Source organism: Hyperolius riggenbachi, chromosome 1 (genome assembly GCF_040937935.1).
Source record: "Hyperolius riggenbachi isolate aHypRig1 chromosome 1, aHypRig1.pri, whole genome shotgun sequence".
NCBI classification, from domain to species: Eukaryota; Metazoa; Chordata; class Amphibia; order Anura; family Hyperoliidae; genus Hyperolius; species Hyperolius riggenbachi.
The window spans coordinates 587,090,342-587,109,137 of NC_090646.1; the positions used below are offsets into that span (position 1 = coordinate 587,090,342).

The 18,796-nt window shown below is 44.5% G+C and overlaps 1 protein-coding gene across 5 annotated transcripts in view; it reads right to left on the bottom strand.

The window, feature by feature from the left end:
- ANKRD31 (ankyrin repeat domain 31) overlaps window positions 1–18,796 on the bottom strand; it is a 249,855-nt gene that overhangs the window by 203,546 nt on the left and 27,513 nt on the right. For 3 of the 5 annotated variants that reach the window (XM_068248648.1, XM_068248663.1, XM_068248637.1), the window contains exon 1: window positions 17,859–17,917. The exons of 1 other annotated variant lie outside the window; for it this stretch is intronic. Coding sequence is in view for 1 of the 4 variants with exons in the window: in XM_068248656.1 (XP_068104757.1) it covers window positions 17,859–17,863 (5 nt within the window). In the remaining 3 variants the exon portion in view is untranslated. Of the gene's footprint in view, window positions 1–17,858; window positions 17,921–18,796 lie in introns of those variants that run through there. One more of the 5 variants, XM_068248656.1, reaches the window with a different exon arrangement.

Here is an 18,796-nt window from a genome sequence, read left to right on the forward strand (position 1 = left end):
GGCGAACGGCTGCGGGGAGAGCTGCGGCGAGGGATGTGCTGGGAGCTTGGAGCTGGAGGAAGCCCCAGGTAAGTAGCGCTTATTTTCTTAAAGTTTGCCTTATAACTTCTTTAAAGGGAATCTGAAGTGAAAATAAACGTATGATATAATGATTTGTATGTGTAGTACAGCTAAGAAATAAAACATTAGCAGCAGAGATATGAGTCTAATATTGTTTCCAGTACAGGAAGAGTTAAGAAACTCCAGTTATCTGTGCAAAGAGAGCTCTGTCTTCTGAAGCTTATTATCTCAAGTATCTGCCACTGTATTTTTTTTCTGCAGCGGAAAGTTCAAAAGTTCACTAGCCTGCTCTGTGAAACCATTTGGAATGCTGAGTAGTGTGTAAACTGCTATTAGAGAATGATGCAATGTTATAAAAAAAAAAAAAAAAAACACTATATAACTGAAAATAAAACTATGAGAATATTTTCTTTGCTAATAATTTTCTAGTAATTATCCGTACTACACAATAAATTCCTTATATAATTTATTTTTTCGTCTCAGTGCCACTTTAAGGGCTCTTTCACACTTGGACGTTACGTTTCATGCGACGTTAAGGTCGCATAACGTGCCCCTAACGCAACGCATGTGAGCTTTGAAGTTGGACGTTATATAGAGCCACGTTAAGCGTCTCTTGATGCGTCCGTGATGCGTACTTTTTGACGCATACTATTGGACGAAAACGGTGCATGCGGCAAATAAAAACAGTACTGAGCATGTGCAAACATCCGAACGCAGCCACATACGAGTATAACGCACAGCACGCTGCACTTTCATTTGACGTGCAGCGTTATACTCCAATGCAACGTGGTCACTGTGAACAGCCCATTGCTTTTTCAGTGCTGTGAGTTGGGCTGCGTTAGAGGCTGCTCTAACGTGCGCCTGTAATTTCCCACTGTGAAAGCAGCCTAAAGGACATCCGAGGTGAAAATAAACTGAGAAAAACAATTGTATCTATGCTCCTTCTCCTAAAAATGACTTTTTTTTAGATATCCCAAAGTTTTATATTTAAATCCATTTTTTTTTACGTTTTTACTGTTTCATTGTCTTTGCTCAGTGACACTTTCAGCTCAAATCTATGAATTGTTGACCCTTTTTATCTCTTTCCTGCTCTCAGAAGCCAGTCCGACCCAGACAGAAACTGTCATTTGCATACCTGATGGTTAACTCTTTCAGGTAAAGAAAGAGAAAAAAGGAACATAGCTTAGTTATTAGTGTGCTTGGCACTGTACATACAAATGTTTATCTTATCATGTCATATGGCACTTCGGGTATCCTTTAAAAGCACTCCTGAACTGTACTTAAAACTGTTGACTTTTAGTTACCTGGGACTTATTCCAGCCCCCCTGTAGTCCATGAGTTCCTTCAGCTAATTCCCCTCCGTCTCCCCACTGGCAGCTCCGTACGATGTGTGACTGGAACTCCAGTTGCGTTGACTGTGCATGTGCCATCCAGCATGCGCACCCTTCTCGATCTCACTCCTGCTACTGGGAATGTTCTGCGCATGCGCGGTTCATTCTTTTGAGAGCCACACATACGCATAACGCTCCAAGACTGCACAGTTCTGTTGCAATGCAGGGGCCCAAGGGCCAACGGAGCGGTGCAGATGTGAGGTCACCCGGCAGGGGTAGTGAGCGGCGAGAACAAAGCTATTGGCAATCATTCGGCCGGGTTGATTTGGCTGGCATAATGCTGTCTAGGCAGCGGTCAGGGGTTGCTGTACACACACTTGAATATTGTCAGACCGCCTCAGACAACTTTAATCTAGCATGTGTATGGGCCTTAAGTGACTACACTGACTGCTATTACCTATTCTCTGAATGTGTGTCCAGCTTGCAGTGCCTCTGGCTTAAGTCTCCCAAGGATGGATACTGTATATGAGTATGGTAGGGATTGGATTGTGAGTTCCTCTAAGGGACAGTTAGTGACACGATATACTCTGTCAGCGCTGTGGAAGATCTCAGCACTATAGAAGTACTAAATAATAATGCTAAAGCTGGCCACTAACGGTCCAATGTCTAGCGAAAAATCGCTCGAGCGATCAGAAATTCTGATCGGATTGGTTGTAAATAATCTCCATTGGTGGACACAATCGATTATGAACGAGTGAAAAAAATGTCGCCCGAATGAATTTTCGTCGAACGAAAATTTGGATTTTCTTGGTGGTCGTGATAGATATGAAGCAATGATTGGTTAGTTGATGGTGTAGTGAACGATTTTTCATCAGAAGTTCTGATCGCTCGAACGATTTTTCGCTAGAAATTGGACCGTTAGTGGCCAGCTTAAGGATCGTTTCTTTATGAGCTTGTGCCCAGAACTGTTGCCCTAGAGATTGAGACCACATCCGTCCAGGTAACAGCAGCGCTGTGGAGTGGGTAAAAAAAAATCTGACTCCTCAGCTTATGAAACCTCCGACTACAGGCACCCAAAATTGCTCCGACTCTGACTCCTTAGTCTAATACTTACCAGGGCTGTGGAAATGGAACAAAAATCATCCGACATCTACTCCTCAGTTTATGAAACCACCATCTCTAACTCCGGGTATCCAAAATTGCTCCAACTCCGACTCCACAGCCCTGGGCGACAGTTATAGTGCGTTTGTACAAACCTTAAGAGATTGTTCTGTTCATCTTTTCCTTTACATGCTACACTGACTTTCCATGAAGGAAAAATCTGTAATCTTAATCCATGTGGGTAAATCTCCTCCACTCACACTACCAGTTTACCTATATTTCACCACAACAACTTCAAATAGTCAACACGAGCATCCTTAATCTGAAAGAATAACACCTAACCTCTCCTAGCAAATCCAGATGATCACGTCTTGTACTCTGTCCACCAAACACACTCTGCAGCTTGCTAAGCTCTCCAAGGTATCCAAAAATAGTTCCATAATACACACAGAAAGAGCGCCTTGTATCCAGAAAAGGACTAGAAAGTCCCAAACACAACAGTATATCTACTATTCTCACCTAGGATGCCCATCTGGGTTTAATACGTATGTATCTGCAGTATCTTTTGTACTTTTGAGTTTAACAGACCTGCTCACTCTACACGCTTTGTTGCAATTAGTATATCATATATTTGCGTACGTTAAAAAGGGGCGCTGGGAAAAAAAGGGCGCGGGGTTTTAAACGATAAGCATGGATAACGTTTAAAAATGTATTGTACTGTATTTCGTTTAAAATTAATGTTTTATAAAGTTATAAATCATTAAATAATGTGCATTAAATCGGCAATTGTAAAAACGTTAATCTTTCGTTTAAATAGTGAAACGTATAATAACGTTTAAAAAAAAATTTACTAAGTAACCCTCCCTGTACCTACCCCTAACCCCTAGACCCCCCTGTTGATGCCTAAACCTAAGACCCCCCCCTGTTGGTGCCTAAGTAACCCTCCCTGTACCTACCCCTAACCCCTAGACCCCCCTGTTGGTGCCTAAACCTAAGACCCCCTGTTGGTGCCTAAACCTAAGACCCCCCTGTTGGTGCCTAAACCTAAGACCCCCTGTTGGTGCCTAAACCTAAGACCCCCCTGTTGGTGCCTAAACCTAAGACCCCCCTGTTGGTGCCTAAACCTAAGACCCCCCTGGTGGTGCCTAAACCTAAGACCCCCCTGGTGGTGCCTAAACCTAAGACCCCCCTGGTGGTGCCTAAACCTAAGACCCCCCTGTTGGTGCCTAAACCTAAGACCCCCCTGTTGGTGCCTAAACCTAAGACCCTCCTGTGATAAGCATTAATAACGTTTCAAAAACATATTGTGCGGTTTTTTTCGTTTAAAAATAATGTAAAAAAAAAAAAAAATAAATTGTACTGTTTTTCGTTTAAAAATAATGTTTGAAAAAATATTGTACTGTTTTTCGTTTAAAAATAATATTAAAAAATGTATAAATCATTAAATAATGTGTAATCATGAGAAGCAGTAATAAAACATTAACCACTTCACCACTGAGGGGTTTTACCCCCTGACCACCAGAGCAATTTTCACCTTTCAGCGCTCCTACCATTCATTCGTCTATAACTTTATCATTACTTATCGCAATGAAATGAACTATATCTTGTTTTTTCCGCCACCAATTAGGCTTTCTTTAGGTGGGACATTATGCCAAGAATTATTTTTTTCTAAATGTGTTTTAATGGGAAAATAGGAAAAATGTGGGGAAAAAAAAAATTATTTTTCAGTTTTCGGCCATTATAGTTTTTAAATAATGCATGCTACTGTAATTAAAACCCATGAAATTTATGTGCCCTTTTGTCCCGGTTATAAAACCGTTTAAATTATGTCCCTATCACAATGTTTGGCGCCAATATTTCATTTGGAAATAAAGGTGCATTTTTTTCAGTTTTGCGTCCATCCCTAATTACAAGCCCATAGTTTATAAAGTAACAGTGTTATACCCTCTTGACTTAAATATTTAAAAAGTTCAGTCCCTAAGGTAACTAATTATGTATTTTTTTTAATTGTAAATTTTTGAATTTTTTTTTAATTACAAAAAAAAAAAAAAATGGGGAGTGTGGGAGGTAATGAGTTAATTTTTTGTGTAAAAGTCATTTATTTGTATGTGAAAAATGTGTAGGGTGTAGTTTACTATTTGGCCACAAGATGGCCACAGTAACTTTTTGCTTTATTGCGACCTCCAAGCCTCCTTCCGGAAGCTTGGAGGAAGAATAAGGAGGCTGGACACGTGAGTTTCTTCTCACAATGATCGCGCTGCCCATAGGAGAGCAGCGGGTCATTGTGGGGCTTAGATCAACGAACGGGAATGGATTTTCCCGTTCATTGATCTCCGGGCGAGCGGGCGGCGGCGGTTTTACTAGCGGCGGGCGGCGTGTTTACGAGCGGGAGCGCGGACAGCGTCGGGAACGCGGAAAGTACGTGTTTCTCCGTCCCTGGTTTTTAAAGGATGGAAAAAGGGGCGGAGAAATACGTACGCGCGGGGGTAAAGTGGTTAAGTTTCCGGGCGCCGCTTTTAAAACGTTATTTTTCTCCGGCGCCCTTTTTTCCTATCGGGCGCCCATTAAACGATATTTATTATGGGAGTGAATGGCGGCGCCCGATTTGTCCACTAGCCTCCTGCGCCCTTTTTTACTGTTACCCATATATTTACCTACACATTGTCTTGGTGGGATTATGGAGGTTGACATATTTATTTCCTTTTAAACAATGCAGATTGCCTGGCTGTCCTGCTGATCCTCTGTCTCTTAAAGAGAATCTGTACTCTAAAATTTTTACAGCAAAAATCATACCATTCTATTCATTATGTTCTTCTGGGCCCCTCTGTGCTGTTTCTGCCACTCTCTGCTGCAATCCTGGCTTGTAATTGCCAGTTTTAGGCAGTGTTTACAAACAAACACACACAGCTTGTGATAGGCTCACATAAGCAGAGTGTGTGAGTCATACAGAGCCTGCAGGGGGCCTGCAGAGGGTGTGTATCGCTTCTATCCAATCATAAGCAGCCCTGCACATCCCACACATTCAAGCCTTAGCCCGACAGACACGACAGAGGAAAGGAAATAAGATTTATTACAGAGACCGTGCAATTAGGAAAGGCTGCAGTAAGCCAGAGCACATTAGAACAGGCAAAGGAACTTATAGGATAGAAGAAGTAAGGCTGAAAATTTTGTTACAGAGTCTCTTTAAAACTTTTAGCCATAGAACAAGCATGCAGATCAGATGTTTGACTGAAATTGGACTGGATTTACCACGCTTCAGGTGTGTGATTCAGACTCTACTGAAGTTGGAAAGTTCAGCAGGACAGCCAGGCAGCTGATACTTTTTAAAAGAAAATAAATACGACAGCCTCTATATCCCTCTTACTTCAAATGTCCTTTAATATACAAGTGTTCATGTTTCCTTAGGGTTCAGTTCACATTACATGCATTTTAACTGAAATCTTTTGCACAATGCACTGCTAAGGAACAACTTATCAGTTAAAAAGCATCAGTTTTTAAATGTTCAGTGTGAAAGAGGCTTTACTTTGGGAGAGGGAGGTCTGTGGATCCTTTATACTGGGGGGGGGGGGGGGGGTACCTAATACTGGGGGCACATCTGGCTATCTATACTGGGAACGGGGATTCCAAATACAGGGGACACATTTGGCTACCTATACTAGGGGGTAACCTATTTAATACCGAGGGCACATCTGTATATACTGGAGAGGGGGGGTAACTAATACTGGGGGCACATCTGACTATCTATACTGGGAAGAGGGGCCCCTACTACAGGGAACACATCTGGCTACCTATACTGGGGGGGAAGGGGGGACTACTGGGGGCACTTCTGGCTATCTATAGTGGGAAAAGGGGCTATCTAACTATCTAATTCAGGGAACACATCTGGCTTCCTATACTAGGGACATTGCGTGTAAGGTCCTAAACAATGCTAATGTATACTAGCACATTGCCATGAAGGTTATTATAAATACAGCTTGCTGGTTAAAATCTAGCCTGTAATTGATTTATGATTTGCAGGGGTTAATCTTTCCAATAATACCTCTCATTTACTGCACAGTGGCATTTTAATTACCGGTATTACTGCAGAGCACGTGGTGTGGGGAGGGAACTGCCTCCCACACAGCACCGAGGCTCGGTTCCCACTTGTGTCTGCCGGACCAGCGGAAGCAGACAGTGTTATGTCCACTCCGATGGTCTGGCTGTTGCCCGGGGCAGATGTGTTACCCCCATAGGCTATATGGGAGAACGCATCTGCCTGCCCGGGATTATCGCCAACTGCACAGAAGTGCGGTCCACTTACTGCCACAGATCCCTTGCAGCGTGACAAGTGTGAACGGCTCTTATTTATAAAATAGGAGCTGTTCACTCGATGAGCGGAAAACGGACAAAAAAATGTCCGCTCTAGTGGGAACAGAGCCTGACTGCTGTATTTGCCATCAGTGTCCTGTATGCCTTAAAGTGGCATCAGAGATCACATGTGATCGCTAAACAGCAGATGTTACTGGAGTAACATCTGTAGCTCTTGGTGCACAGATCAAACCGGTAGTAAACAAGCTGCTTCATTCTGTTCTCTACCAGTGTCTCTTTGAGAGCAAAGCAAGGCAGTCTGAGGCCGGGAGCCCACTAGCAGCGCTTTTCTGAGCGCTTTGTAATCTAAAAAGCTCTTGCTAATGTAATGCTATGGGTGTGATCCCACTTGAACAATGTGATTTTATAAAAATCCCCCATAGCATTGCATTAGCAAGAGCTTTTTCAAATCACTAGCGCTTAGAATACGCTGCTAGCGGGTTTGAGCCCTGAGAGAGCATGGTATGGGTGCCTCTGATGTTAGGTACACACTATGAGATTTTCTGGCAGATTTGCTGTCAGATCAATTATTTCCAACATGTCCGATCTGATTTCTGATCGATCTCCGATCGTTTTCTGATAGATTTTCGATAGAAGTGAACAGAAAACAGTCGGATATCAATCTAAAAATGATCGGAAATCAGATCGGACATGTTGGAAATAATCGATCTGACAGCAAATCTGCCAGCAAATCTCGGTGTGTACCTAGCATCAGAGCATGCACTGGCACAGAATGTCACTGTATGGTGAGGCAGTGTCTGTGTATGGTGAGGCAGTGTCTGTGTATGGTGAGGCAGTGGCCTCAATTCACAGAGCTTTATCAAACACTTTATCAAACGTTTGATAATTTTCCTCATGGGTAAAATCTAATTTTGAATTCACAAAGGTGTTATAGATTTATTGATCATTTCATCGATAAGACATTCGATATATCTATAACACCTTAGTGAATTCAAAATTAGATTTTACCCATGAGGAAAATTATCAAACGTTTGATAAAATGTTTGATAAAGCTCCATGAATTGAGGCCAGTGTCTGTGTATGGTGAGGCAGTGTCTGTGTATGGTGAGGTCTGTGTATGGTGAGGCAGTGTCTGTGTATGGTAACGCAGTGTCTGTGTATGGTGAGGCAGTGTCTGTGTATGGTGAGGCAGTGTCTGTGTATGGTGAGGCAGTGTCTGTGTATGGTGAGGCAGTGTCTGTGTATGGTGAGGCAGTGTCTGTGTATGGTGAGGCAGTGTCTGTGTATGGTGAGGCAGTGTCTGTGTATGGTGAGGCAGTGTCTGTGTATGGTGAGGCAGTGTCTGTGTATGGTGAGGCAGTGTCTGTGTATGGTGAGGTCTGTGTATGGTGAGGCAGTGTCTGTGTATGGTGAGGTCTGTGTATGGTGAGGCAGTGTCTGTGTATGGTGAGGCAGTGCCTGTGTATGGTGAGGCAGTGTCTGTGTATGGTGAGGCAGTGTCTGTGTATGGTGAGGCAGTGTCTGCGTATGGTGAGGCAGTGTCTGCGTATGGTGAGGCAGTGTCTGCGTATGGTGAGGCAGTGTCTGCGTATGGTGAGGCAGTGTCTGCGTATGGTGAGGCAGTGTCTGCGTATGGTGAGGCAGTGTCTGTGTATGGTGAGGCAGTGTCTGTGTATGGTGAGGCAGTGTCTGCGTATGGTGAGGCAGTGTCTGCGTATGGTGAGGCAATGTTTGCGTATGGTGAGGCAGTGTCTGTGTATGGTGAGGCAGTGTCTGTGTATGGTGAGGCAGTGTCTGTGTATGGTGAGGCAGTGTCTGTGTATGGTGAGGCAGTGTCTGTGTATGGTGAGGCAGTGTCTGTGTATGGTGAGGCAGTGTCTGCGTATGGTGAGGCAGTGTCTTTATTATTATTATTTAGTATTTATATAGAGCCAACTTCTTCAGCAGCGCTGTACAGAGTATATGGTCTTGTCACTAACTGTCCCTCAGAGGTGCTCACAATATAATCCCTTCCATAGTCATATGTCAATATTGTGTAGTGTATGTATCATAGTCTTGGGATAATTTTTAGGCTGAGCCATTATCTGTCTATTGTGTGAGGAAAACAGAGTGCCCGGAGAAAACCCACGCAGGCATAGGGAGAACATACAAAGTCTGTGCTGATAGTGCCCTGGCTGGAATTCAAACCGGGATTTCCGATTGTTTTTTTTGATCAATATTGTATAGGGGTAATCAGAAAATCAATCAGAAAAACGATCAGAAATCAGATCAGACCTGTCGGAAATTATCTATTCGACCAATTGTCTGATGGGAAATTGCATGGTGCGTATCAGGCATTAGTAACAAAAAACATACAAATTTGGCACATTTAAACAAGTACTTTTGTTTACGCATGCAAACTCTGCCCTGTAGATTACACAGAGCTGGTATTTATTTACTAGTCAAAACAGGAGAGAGTGCCTGAGGAGAGCTACTGAAATACAGTTTTCTAAGCAAACAGCACTTGGGGCACCACATTAATCATTGCCGTATTGCAGGATTTTCCCACCAAAAACTCCACATCTTGTATAACATCATGTGCTCTCATTATGTCATCCCTCACAAACAATATACTGTATGCGATAGCTTGACAAGACTCCGGAATGTTGACACTGCAATGCTGTCTCTGTGAGATTGTGTCAAATTAATCTCTGCGACATAATAGGGAAGTGTGTATGGCAGCATGGCAGAGTAGTCCCTAGGGCATGTTACATGTTGGCAGTGTAGTCTACATATGCGTATTAGTCAAACACAGCAAACCCTGTGGGAGCCCAGCAAAAAAAATAAAGCATTTTCTGTGCGAGCACTTCAAGGTAGTCATAGCTAGACAGGTGAGAAGAACACGGCTAGACAATCTTTGGTGGAGCACAGCTCTTTATCAGGTCTTTGGAGTCAGTACAAAAATCCTCTGCCTCCAACTCCGACTCCTGAGTTTAAGATTCCACTGACTCTGACTCCTCTAATTTGCATTTTACAATCTTGTTGATTGAAAGTATGTAACGTAAAAGGCATCTCATCACTGCCAAAGCTTAGGTATTTTAAAGGGCAGCAGAAGAAAGAGGGATATGGAGGCTACTACCATATTTAATCTCCAGGCTATTTTTTACTAATTAGGCTTCAAGGGCTCGCTGCAGGGCCGTACAACTCAGCACACAAGTGATTCCCCCCTCCCCCTTTTCTGTCCACCAACAGAGCTCTCTGTTGGTGGGCTCTGATCACTGCTGGATTGCTGGGTTGTTTGTTTGTTTTTATTTCTTTGGGGTTTTTTATAATACAATTCACTATTTTTTTTTATCCCCTCCCCCCCCAGCCAATCATTGCGATTACATAGGCATCAGCCTATGACAGCCGATTGCTCTTGTGCCTCTCGTGAGCCGTAAATCACAGCACTGTACATTGTAAATAGACAGCGGTTTTGCTGTCTAACAGTCTCCTAGTGGCGATTGCCGCTGGGAGACTGATGACGGAGCAGAGCGCGAGCGATCTCCTGCAAAACCCCGCCCCAGGACTTCACGCCAATTGACATTGAGCAGTCCTGGGGCTGCCGCTGTGTCCATGCTAATTGGCGTTTTAAACATAAATTACCAATTGCCTGGTTATCCTGCTGATCCTCTGCCTTTAATACTTTTAGCCAAAGACCCTGAACAAGCATGCAGCAGATCAGGTGTGTCTGACATTGTTGTCAGATCTGACAAGATACCGTGTTTCCCCGAATTTAAGACCTACTCTTAAAATAAGACCTAGCTTATATTTCGAGTATGCTCGAAATATAAGCCATCCTCCTTATATAAGGCCTAGTGCCAGGGACATAGCCGGCGCTGGGGACCTGCTCCCTGACCCCCCGCCCGCTCGCTTGCCCGCTTTACCTTTTACGTTCTCAGCTCCCAGTCCCCTCCATTAAAGAGACTCTGAAGCGAGAATAAATCTCGCTTCAGAGCTCATAGTTAGCAGGGGCATGTGTGCCCCTGCTAAAACGCCGATATCCCGCGGCTAAACGGGATCCCTTCACCCCCCCCCCCCCCCTGCAAAATCAACGACCAACTTGGTCGTAAATTTTGCTCTTCCTGGAGGCAGGGCTAACGGCTGCAGCCCTGCCTCACAGCGCGTCTATCAGACGCCTCTCCCCCGCCCCTCTCAGTGAAGGAAGACTGAGAGGGGCGGGGGAGAGGCGGAGGTACGCGTCTGATAGACGTGCGGGAGGCAGGGCTGCGGCGGTTAGCCCTGCCCCAATGCGGAAGCGCTCCCCCGCTGCACGGAGGGGATTTGGGGGATCAGGGACCCCCGTTAAGCCGCGGGATAGCAGCGTTTTAGCAGGGGCACACATGCCCCTACTATCTATGAGGTCTGAAGCGAGATTTATTCTCGCTTCAGACTCTCTTTAAGAAAGTCTGGATCCCCTGCTGCTTATCCTCCGCATAATTTACACCGCAGATCAGCGGTGACGTCAGTCATGTAGTCCGGGAACAGCGCCGCCCTGTACAGGAAGTAAACAGAGATAACTTCCTGTTCAGGGCAGCGCTTACCAGACTACATCAGCTGCCTTTACTGCTAATCTGCGGTGTGCATTATGTGGAGGAAAAGCATCAGGGGATCAGGACTTTCTTAATGGAGGGGACTGGGAGCCTAAAATTTAAGAGGTAAAGCGAGCGGGTGGGAACTGAGTAGGCGAAGCGGCGGGCAGGCGGATCGGTTGCTATACAATGGGGATTTAGCTATAGCCAGGAGGAATCTGGCTATATACTAATGGGAGGTCTGGCTACCCCCAGAATGTAAGACCTCCCCGAAAATAAGCCCTAGCACATCTTCTGAAGGACAAAATATTATAAAAGAGGGTGTTATTTTCGGGGAAACACAGAACTTTCCCTCTCCTTAGGTAAGTATTTGCTTCATTTTTTTTTTTTTTAATGCGGTTCCCATTCACTTTAAGCATTAGTGTACCTCTGTGTTTTTTTTTAATGTATGCCAGAGATGTATTTTAACTAAACTTAAGATATTGCTACAGAGTAGCTGTTTAATAAAAATCAAAATTAGTCCTTGGTAAGAGTACTTGTAGAGGGTACAAACAGGAACAAAGAACATCGATCAGGCCCTAGGCCATACATGTCAAACTCTGGCCCGCGGGCCAAAACTGGCCCTCAGAGCCATTAAATTTGTCCCTCAAGTGGTTTTCCCACTCTAGACCACCAGGGAAGCTATATTTTAGGTGAAGCCCTAGAATAGCAGGGAAGTCATATGGGGGAGGTAGGGGGAATGCACTAAACACTAAGGAAATGTGTAGGGGCGGGGGTGGGGCCTCTAGACACCAGGGAACTGTATAGGGGTTGGAGGGGGGCCATTAGACACATGGGGAGTTTATAATGGAGGATGGTGGCCAGTAGACATTGAGGTTGGCCCTTAACTTGGTCCCAGTGTACAATTTCGGCCCACTTTGTATTTGAGTTTGACACCCCTGCACTAGGCAATCTAACTGTGGGTACATCTAAGGGTGATGTGCAGGTACTCTGCAGTAGAATGAGGGGATTCTTCCTCTATTACACATTCTTCATGCACAATCTGAACCAGGTTTACAGGTGATAGACACCTCTGCGATCAGTGTGAACAGCTCTGCGGGGTGTGCATATGTACAACTGTGTAACTTAATTTGTAGTCACCAAACCCAATTTTAACAACATATCAAATTAATTTCATGAGCAAAGGGAGTGCCTACATTTGCATAAAAAAATTGCATAAACCAGCATCAGCGCATAATTATTTCCATCTCATTGACCATCTCTATTAGTGACATGGCTACACATCAGGCTTTATTCTTACAGCATATATGTTATTTAGTATATATAAGAGATTCCTGTGTACACATCATATATACAGCCACAATCAGATGTGTATATCGGACTTTAAAAGAGAGACTGCTTTGATGCATTGATTTATTGTTTTATTGGTTTAGTAAATTTGTGTGGGCTTTATGATGACTATTACCTGAGAAATAGAATATTTTATATTTTCTATTTTAATTACAGTTTAAATTCATTAGGAGTCGATGCACTTTTCCCTGACTCCGACTCCAGGCACCCAAAAATTGCTCAGAATCCACAGCCCTGCTCTTTATTATGTTTGAAGTAGATTAAAATAAATATGAAAGTGCATACACACCATCACTACCTCACCTATGGACCCGACTGTACACACATACTGCTCTCTACTCATCTGTGGTCCACACAGCATGATGGATGGTTGGTGGGGCCCATTTGGGTGATCAAAATCGGTTAGTATGGTGAGCTTTAGAGAATGTTTCCCTAACTCAGGTGATAAAATTAAGGCAAACTAGTTCAGCAATGATAGGAACCAATTACATCACAAACAGAACCCAGAGGCTTTTAAGCGGAGCGGAATATCCTAAAGATAGTGCTATTATTGAAGAAAAGTTACCTACAGATGTATTTGGCTAGGTTGCCGGCATGCTTTAATCCTTATTTGCTAGCAAGCTGCTCCTGTTTGGACAGATCATAGACAAATCCTTCCAGCCCCCAGCCTGTGTCTCACAACTGTACATGCAAGGGGAGGGGGAAGAGGAAGGAGGGAGAGAAACACTGTGTGTGTAATTCCTTATCTCAGTAGCCAAGCATTGCTGAAGACTAGAGCTTGTATTTTACAGACAGGAAGTTTGGAACCAGGATTATTATCCTGATTCGAAACTTCCTGTCTGTAAAGTACAAGCTCTACTGTATTGCCTAATTTAAAAGAAAAAGAGTACGTTTTCAGCTTCCAAGCCTTCTTCAGACTATTCTGATTCTGAGGTATTTATGGCAAATAGATAAGACCCTTGGTAGACCTTGATAGGACCCTCCATAGACTCAGGCTGACAGTTTTTTTGCAGACCTTATAGTGTTTACTGTACAATGCTTGTGCCTGGAAACAGTTAACTGAATGTTACTGAGCGGGGAAGGGGGGGCACTCAAGGGATCACAGTGATTCCCAGGGGGGCCAGTGCCCCAGTGTAGTGCTGCCCATGCTCCAGGCCAACCACTCCCTTCTCATCGCTGGCCCTAACTGCAATCTCCAGGCCCCACCACTCCCTCCTCATCTCTGGTCCCAACTGAAATCTCCAGGCCCACCACTTCCTTCTCAACTTCTATCTCCAGGTACCTCGGTCCCCCCTCTCATTTCTGGTCCCCACTGCTATCTCCAGGTACACCACTCTCTCCTCTCTGGCCCACACTGCAATCTCAAGGCCCTCCACTGAAATCTCCAGACTTAGGCCTTGTTCACATCTAAAATTGCAATTGCTGATGCCAGAATTTGGGGATTTTGTGCGCAATTATTTTTAGTGCCTCCCGGCACTTTCCTGCACATTGCGATTTTTTGTAAAGCGCTTTTCTAAAAGCGATTTGTTTTTTCACTTCCTGGCGCAAGTCAAGAAGTGAACTCTTTGACCCGGAAAAGAATACATTCTTAAAGGATACCCGAAGTGACGTGACATGATGAGATAGACATGTGTATGTACAGTGCCTAGCATACAAATAACTATGCTGTATTCCTTTTTTCCTTCTGCCTGAAAGAGTTAAATATCAGGTATGTAAGTGGCTGACTCAGTCCTGACTCAGACAGGAAGTGACTACAGTGTGGCCCTCACTGATAAGAAATTCCCCCTTTTATTTCTTTCCTGCTCTCAGAAGCCATTTTCTGCTAGGAAAGTGTTTTATAGTTGGGATTTCTTATCAGTGAGGGTCACACTGTAGTCACTTCCTGTCTGAGTCAGGACTGAGTCAGCCACTTACATACCTGATATTTAAAGAGTAACTGTCAGGCTGCAAAAGCTAATTTAAACCTCTATTCTCCTGTGTTAAACAGTTTAGAAGAAAGCCAAAAAGGCCATACTGCAGTTAAAAATCTCTCTTACTTTAGATGTTTGCTGACAGCAAGGCTCCGTATTCCCAGGCTCCTAAGGAGGACGCAAGCCGAATAACAGATACTGCAAAGCATTCTGGGGCCCTCCCCTGGCTGCTAGTGAGGCTCAAGTTTCAACAGCATGTAACTCAGTCCAGCGCACAGCACTAATAAATCTCGGGCAGAGTACACTGCAGGAGTCCGCTATTGTTCCTAGCCACATGGCTAATTAATATTCACTGCACAGTAGTGTTATTCATTACCAGCGTTTGTGAGAGTGGAATCATCAGTAAGCAGGCAGGACATGACAACACATTTGGCTTCATAGGAGACAGACAAACATGGAACCTGCCATGAGCTGTCAGGAGCATCATTCTCTGCAAATACTATATAAAAACTATGTGAAGTACAAACATGGACATTGAAATGCATATGTAATGTAAGTACAGCCAATCTTTAGCCACTGATATATGTGTTTATTTTCTCTGAGACCTTATACCTAACAGCTCCTCTTTAACTCTTTCAGGCAGAGAAAGAAAAAAAGGAACACAGCATAGTTACGTGTGTGCTATTCACTCTACATACCCATGTCTATCTCATCATGTCATATGTCACTTCGGGTATCCTTTAAAAGCGCTGGGGAAATCGCTATACAAAGGGCTTTTACAAGTGCTTTGCGATTTCCCTATATCTTCCATTGAGGCAAATCGCCCCAAAAATGGTACAGGCAGCGCTTTGGTGAGCGGATCAGAATCGAACCGCCCATATGTGAACACTCTCATAGGGGATCATTGCACAAGCGCCCTTAGTGTGAACAAATCATTACCGCTACATCCTCATCTCTGGCTCCAACTGAAATGTCCAGGCCCACCATCCCTCCTCATCTATGGACCCAACTGCTATCTCCAAGCACTAGACTCCTCCTTCATCTATGGACTTAACTGCAATCTCCAGGCCGACCACTCAGGGCTGGTTCTCTCATGAAGCAAGGTGAAACATTTGCATCAGGCGCAGAGATTTGAGGGGCAGCATTTTTGTACTGTGTGTACCTTTCTGAGGAGGAATTGAGTGGCTGAGAGTGAGCAGTTTGTCAGTCACAGACTCACAGCCAGGCAGTGTGGTATTGTGTTGAGCTGCAGTATATCATGTGGGAACATTAAGGCTACTTACACACCAGGACGTTAGGGGACGTTATAGGGCACATAACGTGCCCCTAACGCATCGCCTGGTGCTCTCTGATGTGGACGTCAGAGTGAGCCGCGTTGTGCAGCTCACTCTGGCGTCCGTGATGCGTACTCATGGACGCATGCGGCATCACGTGGTCCCGCCCGGTCAGTGAATATTAATTAGCCATGTACCTGGCCGCTCTCCACTCCTCCTCAACACTACTAAGCATGTGCGCACAGTCTAACGTGGCTTAGCCGCGCATAACGCACAGCATGCAGCACTCTCAACGTGGGCACTGTGAACAGCCCATTGATTTCTCATTACTGTGCGGTGGGGCTGTGTTACAGGCTGTACTAACGTGCGCCTGTAACGTCTCACTGTGAAAGCAGCCTAAATGAAGCAGATTAAATTGTCGGGTGCAGTGCGATCATTCCAAATTTGGGTGGGGGGCGCATCCTGACAAGTTTGCCTCAGGCAGCAAAAAGTCTAGAACCAGCCTGGACCACTCCCTCCTCATTTCTGGTCTACATCACAATCTCCAGGCTCACTGTTCTCTCTGATCCCAACTGAAATCTCCAGGCACACCACTCCTTCCTCACCTACAGATTCAACTGCTATCTCCAGGCACCACAGCCCCTCCTCATCTCTGATCCTCATTGCAATCTCCAGGCCCACCACTCCCCCCTCATCTCTGGTCCACACCACAATCTTCAGGCTCACGCCTCCCACCACACTATGGACCAGGCACATCACTCCCTCCTCATCTAGTGGCCCAATTGCATTCTCCGGGCTCCAGTCGCTTCCAGAGAGCGAGGAAAGCTTGTCAGAGCTGTGTGGGACATTTTCGGAGGGGAGTAAACTTAGATGGGGACCCTGATGACACAATGGGGGACAGTGGCAGCACCGAGGGGGGTCATTTGTGGCTGGAGGAGTGACAGAGTTGACAGTGGTGGTGCACAGGGAAGGCATAGTGAAGGCACAAGGGGCATAGCAGGACACTAGAGGCAGAGTGGAGGCACAGTGTTCCTACATACATACAAATTCAAGTTAAGAACAAACCTATGATGTTAACCGAGGACTATCTAAACACTTTTTTTCTGAAACAATCCAAATCACTTAGACATTGAGGTTAACACTCCTCAGCAAGAAACTCTGAAGCCTCATATTAGAACTGTCCCAAAGCGCAGGTGAAATCACTCCAGTGGGCCTGGGACCCACTGGGAGCAATTTTGCAGCACTCACCATTTGCCAGTGATCAACAAAACACTACTACAGTGGATCCCTATGGGGAAGGTCCCACTCGCAGCAAATCGCTGCATGGAGCACTTTCAGGGCAATCTCAAAGCCATCAGTGGCTGCAGAGCAAAATTGCGATTGCTCTGGGAATCGCAGCGAAGTTGCGGAACTTCCACGAATCAGGAAATCATAGGCAAATTGAGATTTTCCGTAAAGCACACATAGTGAGTCCCTAGCCTCACTGTGTTTCTCTGAAGTCCTATTCCTGAAATATTCCACTTCCCGTCTGTGGATATGTTACCATTTTACAGATAAGAGGTGGAAAACTAAAAGCAAAAGAAAGGTATGTTGCTACATCTTAGGAGAATATAAAATATATATATATATATATATATATATATATATATATATATATATATATATATATATATATACGCATCTACAAGGAGCAGCTGTGTTATAGGGATATTTTACCCTCTTTATTCCCAGCTTTCTTTCTGCAGTACCTCCCTCTAGGCTGGATGATGCAGAAGAATAGCTGTTTGAATACCTCATCCCATTATGCTGGCTTCATTACTTGGTGCCACCCACGACTGGTCATAAGAAAAAGATTCACTAGCACTATGGCACAAGTGACGTTACTGGCTGTAGCTGAGACATAACTATGTAATGGAATCCCTATCTGTTAATGGAATGCCTATACATGAGCACAGCAGTGTGAGAAGATTTTACCTCATGTGCCTCGAGTGCAGTCAGTGTAGGGGAAAAAAATGTCCTCTGCTGAAGATAAGCTCCACCCTCACATTGGGAGACTTGTGTACAGTGTGAAGGAGGAGTCTCATTTGCTCCAACTAAGCTCCACCCTCAATCTGGAAATCTTTGAAAGCCTGTGGAGCTTTCATCCAGCACAATCATATTAGGACCAATTTATTACATGGACAAGGATAATGCAAACTCAGAACTCTTGCTTGTTCAAGCAGCTGGTATGTGATTATAACCTCAAACAATTGCATGTCTTTTGCTCTTGTTACCCTGGCCTTGAGCATGTCTTGATAAATCAGACAACACACACACTGGGCACTACTCATGAGCTCCTTTGAAAATGAAAATGCCAGGTTATGCTGTAGGCTGGTTTACACCTGCCTTGATGAATCAGTCATACAGAGTGAAATGAGTTATTAGGCAAGCTAGCAGCTTTGGCTCCTCCTGTTTGCTATTTGTACTTTTTGGTAAGGTGAGACAGAGAAAGGGCTTAGAAAAAATGGCAGCCAGACCCCTGGACACCCACCACTACAGTGTCTTGTGGTTGATCCAGCCATAAATCTGTCCATTTATGCCAGTTTATGTTGTGGCAGCTTGTTTTGATGTGGCCAAATGCTTTTCTGGTGCTGCACAGAAAAACCTTTTTACAACGTTTGCTGTTAATTCCTCGTCATGTTTGAGCCCTGAAGCTATTTGTCATGGAAAATCTCAATCAATCTTGATTGAGGGCTGGTGCACACCAAAAACCGCTTGCAGATCTGCAAAACGCTAGCGGTTTTTGAAACGCTTTTTCTTATTTTTATGAAGCGTTTTGTGTAGCGTTTTTTTGGAGCTTTTTCGTGTAGCAGATTAAAATATTGTTACAGTAAAAGCTGTTACTGAACAGCTTCTGTAACAAAAACGCCTGG